Source organism: Hipposideros armiger, unplaced genomic scaffold, assembly GCF_001890085.2.
Source record: "Hipposideros armiger isolate ML-2016 unplaced genomic scaffold, ASM189008v1 scaffold_337, whole genome shotgun sequence".
NCBI lineage: Eukaryota > Metazoa > Chordata > Mammalia > Chiroptera > Hipposideridae > Hipposideros > Hipposideros armiger.
In genome coordinates, this window is record NW_017731687.1 from 1,796,139 (window position 1) to 1,805,894 (window position 9,756).

General features: G+C 48.7%; 1 protein-coding gene across 1 annotated transcript in view; it reads right to left on the minus strand.

Moving 5' to 3' along the window:
• The window catches only part of EVC2 (EvC ciliary complex subunit 2), a 105,537-nt gene that overhangs the window by 19,307 nt on the left and 76,474 nt on the right, over positions 1-9,756 (minus strand). Inside the window, exon 13 of the mRNA XM_019661149.1 lies at positions 7,267-7,389. Within this exon, the coding sequence (XP_019516694.1) occupies positions 7,267-7,389 (123 nt within the window). The remainder of the gene's footprint in view (positions 1-7,266; positions 7,390-9,756) is intronic.

Here is a 9,756-nt window from a genome sequence, read left to right on the forward strand (position 1 = left end):
GAGGGAGAGAGAAGAGAAGAGAAGAGAAGAGAAGAGAAGAGAAAGAGAGAGAGAGAGAGAGAGAGAGAGAGAGAAAAGATTCTCCAAATGCCTTCCTTCTTCTGCTCTGGAAAACCTAATTTGTTAATTACACCACCACAGATTGTGCCTCTAGAGAGGGTTCTCATCCTTGTCTAAAAGAACTCCTGGGAAAGGATACAAATTTGCATTTCTGTGAGGTATTAATGACAGGCTTCATTAAATATTCAAGCTGCCTAAAGTCATAAAAATTCATTTGCAAAACAATATGCTGCTAAATACTCTTATTTCAAATGACCTCCTTATCAGCTTCCCTGATAGCCTGTGCATTTCAAAGTAGCTCCTTCTAAGCACTGATGTCCTTTAAAGGCAAAACCTAAAATTAACCTCTGTCAACCAGTGGAGAATAATTGGGATTCTAAGGAGTTTGAGTTATCACAGCCCTCCTCCTTGTCCAGGTCTGGAAACAAATACAGCCAGAGAGATGCCAACATTGGCTTTAATATTGATGAAAACTCGGCTGGAGAATGAGGCTCGGATGTGTGTCCAAACAAATATACACTCCCCCAAACAGCAGGCTTCCCCACCACGCTCACTGCATCCTGGACAGAGAATGGGGGCTTCCTGCAGGCAGCTGGCTCGCGATGAAGAGGGAGATGCACTGAGCATGCCCAGTTCCTTCTTTAATCCCACCAATCAGATAACACCCTCCTTAGAGACAAGTGGGCAAGGGATGGAGAGGCCAGGAGTGCCACTTTTCGAATGCAAATTTCCTCCATGTAAAAAGAGTGGTCACATTAAGATCTCACATCCAAATGCTGGGAGAAGAAGGCTGATTTAAATATAAGCCGGTACTTGTATTCCAGTGGCTGGTCCTCCCCAGAAGCAGGGCATTTTCACGTATGCTTTCCTGGATGGGTCCCAAATGCCCAGAAGGAATAAGGAGATGGAAAGTGTTTAGGGCTTTCTCCTTCACCTTGCACCAGGAGGGGAGTGCACTCAGTAAAGGTGTGTCGGGTTAATATTTGTTCAATGAATTACCACCTCATAAAATAAACATCATTAGTGCTTAAATTTAAGAAAGAAAAATGTCTGAAAAGACACTAACATCCATCCCATTATCAAAATAATCTACAAGCAAAAGTCAAGTCAGCACAGTTTTGTTTTATGGTTGATCTGTTACCACTTACCGCTTAACTAGCTGTGCGACCTAGACAAGTTGCTTAACCTCTCTGGTCTGTTTTGTCAGTGAAAACAATGAAACAATAGGAGACAATGCCTAGTACAGTCTCTGGTGCCTAACAGGCCCCTAACAAAGCAAAACAATGTTATAAGCTGAGGAGCAGAGGTTGAATGGCAAAGGGCTCGGCAGCTCCCCCAAAGCTGGGTGCTAAGCCAGCAACGGAGCAAGCACAGACAACATCGCTTACACTGCAGAACCCCTCCACGTATCAGAAAACGCAGGCGCGTGTAGAAGTGGGGGTGGGAGCTGAAGGTAAACAGGAGGAAAGGGTGAGCCTCTCACTAAGAAACAAGCCTCCAGCGCACCCCCGCACCCAGCTTCTGCCCAGCAGACCCCCGCTCCTCCCTCAGCCCGGCAGGTAACTGCAGGTTTATTCTCTGGAAGAGTCTCTGAACTGGGAGAAACCAGGCACAGTTGAAGGTGAAAGCCCCACACAGAAAACAGAGGGCTCAAGTCAAATTGTACAAACTGACGACTAAAATCTCAGCTCTCCTGCCCCCTAGGCTTCTGGAATGTGGGCATCTGGGCCTCTTCCAGCTCGGTAGACTGGTCTTCTCTGGGGCCGCTGACCAGCCTTCCAGAAAGATCTAAAGATACTGACACTGATACTCCCCACGTGAATGGCCCAGCCGGTCACTCCAGAGAGAAGGGCATCGACTACAAGCCCCACTTAGAGGCTCAGAGCCTCCACGCAGCTTTTAAGTGCTTCAGTCTTAAATGACAGCAGAACCACACACCTGGGAAAGCCCGTAATGAACGTAGAGGTAACAGGAAATATGCAGGAATTTTTAAAAAATGAACTTTGAAAAACATTCATGTTCTCAGGGAGATACAAGAGGTTGGTAGCCTTATAATAACACGAAAATGTTATTTCTTTAAGAAAAGAGCATTCAGAAAGAAAAAAAAACACCTCTTGATAAATTAGCAATTTAAAACAAAAATGAAAAACTCAATTAAAGGTTTAGATGATAAAACTTAGGATATTTCCCAGAAAGTAAAGCAAAAGAACAAAAGAAAATATTGAAAAAGGAAAATAAAAACGCTAATGGACAAGAGGCCCAACATCTGAATCATGACAGATTTAGAAAGACAGATAAGAAAAAGAAGGGGAGTTAAATCATCAAAATTACTTCAGAAAATCTCCCAGGATTCCAAGATTGGCAAACAGAATAAAAACATTTTCAGTTTCGCAAAATTTCAAAATATTAAATCTCCCATGTGCCCTTTTCTAGGAAACCAACAGAGGATGCATTTCATTAAAATAAGAACCATATCAGGAAAGAGAGGGGTGAAGAAAATTCACAGCATGACCCCCAAGACGGCAGCTGTGCATAAGGTATAGTGGGCAAAGTCCAGAGTGGGACATGCCAGAAGGACAGAGACACGTCCTCAGGATGATGCGATTACTAGAAGACATGACTTGTGTGGCAGTCCTGATAGGATATTTGGACAACTGTCAAGGAGAGGACTGCATTAGCGCTAAGTACATAGAAAAGTTACCAAAGAAGAAACCAAAGGATAATATTAAGTCCAAAAAAAACCCCAAAAAAGTTAATACAGGAAAGAAAAATGAATCTCAGTTTTTATATGGCTCAGATATGACTAACATTGAAAAATAATCACACTAGGAATCTTAAATACAGATATAACTACACTGGGGGTGATGAAGACAGAAAGGGCTCTTGTGTGATGCAGGCTGAAAGAAGAAAGACAGAGAAATCTTATCTTCCATAAAGAAAAATGAAGTGCTAATGCCTAACAGAGAAATCAAGAATAGCAAGACAAGCATGTTCTTTAAAGATATGGAGGTGAACACCGAAAGATCAAGCTAAAAAATTGAACATCGTCACCTCTGGGGATTTGAAAATGTTGTGTGTCTGTGGCTGCAGGGAAAAATGCTGGTTTTTCTGCACAAATCTTGCAGAATTATTTGACTCTTCAAAGGAACGTGTGCACAAGTTCATGAAATTGAAAAGTAAAATTGTGAAATGGGCCATGAAGCAAAAAGTTACTATATTCAAACCAAGCACAGGCAGCCACCATAACCTTGTGGTAAGCGAAAGCTAGTAGCATAGAGGATGACAAAGGTAAGCTGATGACTGATTGCGAGGCCCTGAACACGACGCTTAGGAACCTGGATTTCGTTTGGGGGTAATGGGAAGCCGTGAAGATGACTCTGACAGAGGCTGCCTCTAAGGATAGAACGGGAGCAACAGGAGACATGAAGAGAACTGGCTGGAGGCTTCCCCAGCCTTTGGATGGATGGATTCCCCCTCCTCATCCTAAAATGGGCTCCCTTCCGACATGCCCTCTTTCTAAGCTTTATAAGGACCTGTGCCATCGGCTCTCGCTCGTCAGGTCATCTGAAAATGAGCACATTACTCTCAGGCTTGCACTCGAGTCACTTGTGAAATGACAGGAGTGTGAAGAACTGTTCCTGACACAAGTGCCAGCCACCTCTGCATAATTGCGGAGGCAGCTGCAGAAAACACAAAAGGTGGCAGGGCCAATTATGATGCGCGAGTTCCACTTCTGAATGAAGGGGCTGCTAATCAGCTGAGCCGGCACGGCACATCACAGAACCCGGAAAGAGGGAATAAATAATGAACAGGTGAACGGATATGTCGTAGACACGCCACCCAGACGCAGGGCGACCTCATTAAAATAATCCCAGAAAGAACGGGTGAGCGGGGAATTACGTGGTATCATTTTCATTTATATTTAAATGTTGCTAAGGAATACATATGTATGAGAAACTTAAATATGCTGTGTGCCAAAACAGCAGGAGAGTACACCAAAGATTAACCGAAATATCTTCTTCATTTCTGGGTGCATCAAGCAGGCCTGTTAATAGAACACAGGGATGGGCTTCACACCACCAACCAACGCGTAAGTGACCGGGGGACAAGCCTCTCAACCTTTCTGTGCCTCAGTGTTCTCATCTGTGAAGTGGAGATGGTGATAATTCTCCTGCCTCACTGCAGAGAGGTGTGGGAGACATGCAGATGTTCCAAGGTCATTTCAAATAGCAAGGGATTGAAAAGAACCTAAATGCTCATTAACTGAGGGCTGGTTAAATCATTTAAGAGTCACACATACCAATGCTATGCTGCTGAAAAAAGCAATGAGGAAGCTTACATACTGAATGGAAAATTGTCATGTTTCAGCGTTAAGTAAAAAGCAGAGATGGATGGACGGACGGACGGATAGATAGAAAGAAAGAAAGAAAGAAAGAAAGAAAGAAAGAAAGAAAGAAAGAAAGAAAGAAAGAAAGAAAGAAAGAAAGAAAGAAAGAAAGAAAGATAGATAGATAGATAGAGAGAGACAGACAGACAGACAGATGTATTTCTAATAGCTGGAAAGTTAAAATGAGCCACATAATTTGTGTTGTGTTTCTCTGGACACCTGGCTGTGACCAAAGCTGACACCTCACTCCATTAACCCACTAGCTGTACAGAAAAAGGGGGCAGGCAGGAAGCCCACACTGGTCTGTCTGTCTGTCCGTCTTCCTTCCCTGGATCAGTGGCCCAACCATTCATTCAAGGGGGAGCTCAGATTAGTCAGGTGGCTTTTCTACCCGATGGCAGCATGTAAACTTCCAGATGGTCGATGCGCAGGTGGCTGTTCTCTGGAGCTGTGACCATGTCAAAAGCACAGCCCTAGAACAGTGTCTGGCCCAGGGAACCCCCCACAACACGTCCCCTGGAGGAGGAAGTGGAGGGAGATAGGGAAGGGGAAGGGAGAGAAGGACAAGGAAACGGAAGGAAGGAAATGGAAGGAACGCCGAGCAGTCATCTTGCAGGGCTGACGCCATCTCAGTGTCGCAGCTCGCCGAGGTCACAGCGCTGTGACGGAAAGGGCACGGGTGATGAAGGCAGGCATGCCTTGTTCAAACCCCAGCTCTACCACTCACTGACCAAGAGACCTTGGACAATTCTCCCAGTCTCTACAGGTGGAGGTGTCCAGACAAGGAATCTATCCACCCGGGGCTGAGGGTTGCGGGGATATCTGACGTGGGTGCTCGGGAAGACAGAGGGCGTGCTCTGCAGCCCCGGCTGTGAAGCCGGAGTCCCGCTGCGGACACCACACTGCCAGCCAGGCTGGGGCCACGGTCAGCAAGACCAGCTCCCTCTTTACAGCTGCTGCATGAGCTTTGAGGGGCTTCCCAGTCCCGAAACACGATCACACAACTTTCAGCTGCCGGCACTCACACCGAGGGCTGTCATTTCCCTCCGCAATTACCCTGCAAATGGAAACTCCAAACAATCACCACCGGGATGCTGAGAGATGCGCGATCGGTCAATTGCAGGAGGGACATGAAAGCCGTTGACTCACGAGTATGTATTCTACTGGCACTTGCCACAGTGAAATAGGTGATTGTGAAGGTGGCCTGTCATCAAAAGGTCACAGCTGACAAATGGCTCCCCTCTGCTTTCCTCTGAGATGCCTGGATTTTGGGGCACATGGAGCTGCTCCATTATTGGGGAAAACTAGCATTGTGGCCCACTCCAAAGTGCAAAAGTGCCTCGCTACTGTGCTGCTCACAAAAACCCTGGGACCAGTGGGTTATCATTGTCACAACTCATTTTACAGAAGCGAGAGCCTCACATGTAAGTCCCACATCACACAACTATGGGAAGTAGCCCTCAGCAATAAGAAAGACGGTATCTTTGCCTCTTCCTGCCTGACTCTTATTTCTCAATTTTATACAGAACACGAGTGGGGACCTATGTCCTGGGTCCCTTAAGACATCAACAGCCAGACGCCCCTGGCAGGAGCCACCGACCTTGCCCCGAGCAGTCCCACGGCTCTTTGCCAGCGCAAGCACTTGTGTTCTGAGAAATACTCTTATACTAAAAAAAATAAAGATGAGAAATTAGGCAAAGGACATGGACAGAAGGTAGGAACGAAAACAGCAGCTCTAACATATGGTTTGACATACCCATTCTCGGTACATACCCCTCCTGGGAGCCTATGCTTTGCTGAGTGCTGGGGGGACAGCAGGCACCCAGGCCGTGACAACATGATGTCAGCTCTGAAATGTCACCTTCCCAGAGAGACCTAACCTGACTCTCCCACCTACAGGGGATCCCACGTCTCCTTACCCTCGGCCCCAGTCACTGTCACATCCCCTTACTCACGTCCTTAATGGCACTGACCATGGCCTGTGATTTCAAGAGTCTTTTGTCCCTCTCCTCCATCTAGAATGCAGGCCCTCTGAGAGCGGGGACCAGGACCGCCTGAGTCATTGACGCAGCCCCGAGGACATTAACACAGTGCCTGGGACATTGTTGCCTCCTCAAAATACCAGGGGAATGACTGAATGAACAGTGTGATACATGTTATGCTCAGAAAGGGAGGTGAAAGTGGGGGGAACATGTGGGAACAGCGGGGTGTTCCGGCAAGGCTTCTTGAAAGAGGGGACACCTGAGGACAGACGCAACATCTGAGGATGGCTAAGGACAAAGTTCACTTATCCAGGTAAGGAAAGGTGGACAGGTAATTCCAGGAGGGGGGAGGAGCACAGACAAGCACCGTGGGGTCGTGTGCGCATGTGCAGGAGCATAAAGGATATGTAGCGAGGGGCCGGACAGGGAGGCCAGGCTGCCGTGGGGCCGGACAGGGAGGCCAGGCTGCCGTGGGAGCGCGGAGGGGAGTAGGCCAGAGAAAAAGCGAGACAGAAGTGCAGCAACACGTGCAAACGTCTCAGCACAGAACCAGGCATGAAGATGGCAGCAGCCACGGGCAGCTGGGCTGGGGCCAGAGGATGAACTGGAGACCTCCGGGTAGAGAAGAGGAGGGAGAGGGTTCCAGACAGAAGGACCAGGTGGGAAGGCGTGAGGGGAAGGGGTGTGTCCCATCTGCGGGACCACAGCTTAGAAACACCGGGTTTGGTGGAGATGGACAGCCGTAGCCCTGGGGGGGCTATGGGCGCCCTGCAGGTGGGGTGGCCGCCAGCCCTGCCAAGGGCAACGAGAAAAAACAGAGGAGGCAGAAGCACTGACCTTTTCAACCAGGTCTTCAGGGGCCGGCTCGTCAAAGAGCTGAATTTTGTCTTCAATACACTTCTTCAAAAGGTCTATCTTGCTTTTACTCTTGGAGCGTGGCTTTCTCGCCCTGGACTGTTGCTAGAGAGGGGTGAGAGAAAACGTTGGCACCAAAGCAGCTGCCAGCAAGTTCACGCAGCTCCAAGTCTCTCAAAGCCGAGAAGCTTCAGCAGCTCACAGAGCTGCACGACTGCCTTCGGCTGGAGAGAGGGCAGGGGCACACTGTCCTGGGCCAGCTCATGGGCCTTTGGTCCTCATGGTCTCTGGTGGGATCCTCCCACCGGGGGCCAGAGGGCCAGAGCTTTGTAGTCAGACACAGAGCGGACCCAGCGCAGGTCCACCTGCTCTCCACCCGTGGGACCTCAACCTGCCGGCCTCTCTGATCAGGGAACGTGAAGGAAGGGGGCCCTGTCCTCACGAAGCTTACACAAACCATCAGTGAACGTGAAAACGAACAGCGCACTCTTAGATGGTCGATGAGTGCTATGAAAGGGGGCAGTGAGAGTGACTGGGGGTTACTTTATGTCGGGTGTTCAGGGGAAACGCTGGCGGAGGTGAATGGCTGCTGGGTACAGTTTTATATGTCAATGCAAGGAGGCACCATGCAGTGATTAACCCAGATGGACCCTTCTAGAACTGTGCACAACCTGCACACACATATCGGCATCTTCACAAATGTGAGGATGCGACATCGCAGCTGAGACCCACAGGACAAGACGGTGTCAGGTGTGTGCAAAGCTGGAAGCAGAGGGTGCCAGGCCCTGAAAGGAGGAAAACGCTTGGGGCTGGAGTGGACCGAGCAAGGGTGAGAGTGGTTGAAGGTGAGGCCACGGGTGCTCAGCAAACTATTATTCAATTAATGAACGCGTGTCGCAGATGCTGCAATCTCTAAGCCTCAGTTTGCACACCTATAAAATGAGGATAATAATATCTGCCTCATAGGATTACTGCAAGGATGTAACCCTGCATCACATATACATAATAAACAGAACATAACACAACTCAGTCTACCACAAGGTAACACAATATAACATAACTGCATGATATAACACAATAGACTGTAACCTAAGAATATAACAACAGGACATGACAGAACATAGCAAAACATAGTACAGCACAGCACTGCATGCCTAATGCGCTCAGTGCAGCACGTGGCAGGTGGGCAGTCCCCAGGCAGGGCCGCTGTCCTCCCCTTCCCAGCCTGCCTACCTGCCTTTTCTCTTCTCTGTCACATCCCTTGAGGTCCCACGATCTCCCAGAACCTGCTCTAGACATGAACTCCAGCCTGCCCATTAGACTCTGCCCTGGGCCCCCAAACAATCATGTGGGTTGCCCCTAGGATGGTGACCTGCCCCAGTCCACTCAGAGGAAGCACATACACAGTAATGCAATGAGCTCAAGCAGCCCCATTTGGCTGAGGCCAGGAGAGCAGAATCGGTGGCCGAAAGCCACATCTCAGGAGCTTGGGGAACTAGATCTCAGGTTTCCTGCACCTCATCTCGAAATATGCTGGCTGGGCTCTGCGGACTCCACGAGGTAACTACAGTGTTCATCACCCGGTCTAACGGGGATACTATCAAAAAAAGGAAACTGTGAGTCAAGGCCTCTTAGGAACAGAGCCGAGTTGGTGGGCAAGACCTTGAAGCCCAGGGCACGGATTGGGGCTGGAAGAGGGTAAGGCCAAGAGGGGCGGGGACAGGGGCTGGCGGTGCGAGGCAACCTGTGCATCACGCACCGTGATGTCAAGTTGGCAGCTTGAACCTGGCCTTAGAAGGAGTATTTACACCAGGGAAACGGGCAAATGCTGCAAATCAAGACTGCCCCCTCCCCACCTCCCTAGCCCCCCTGCCAAGTTTTACCAGCACGTGTCTGTCTGGTCAGAGGCCAGGCCACGTGGGACCTTGAGATCATCTCAGAACTTACATCCTGGCAGAGAGCCACAGAAAAACTTGAAAGAAAGACGGTGAAAATCTGACTTGTGCATCTCTTAGAGATTATGAGGTCCTAAGAAACGAATTTGCATAAATGGTCTGAGAGCCCTGAGCCATGGCAGATTATGTCAGCCGTGAGGTACTGTCCCTGTTCAGGGTCCTGGATTCAAACAGAGGTCAACAGGGAAGAAATTGAGGGGTTACCTAGCGGTGACAAGAAAGATGGGGTGAGGGAGGCCCAAGGGAGTGATAATGTATCGAGCACCACTAATTCTTTTCTACATATCAGGCCATCCCATAGTAATCTCCATTCTACCCATTTTACAGATGACAAAAATGAAGAATTAAAAACAAAAAAACATTGCAAGAAAAGCAGTAAAATGCACCTAAGCCATCAAAAAATTTTTTGTTTTAATGGAGAGCTCCCTGTCCTGCTTGCCTGCAGGATAACTCGTCCACACTCACAGGCGGGCAAGGGCAGGCCTGGACCCACCCACTCAGCCCGCTGACGGAGCCA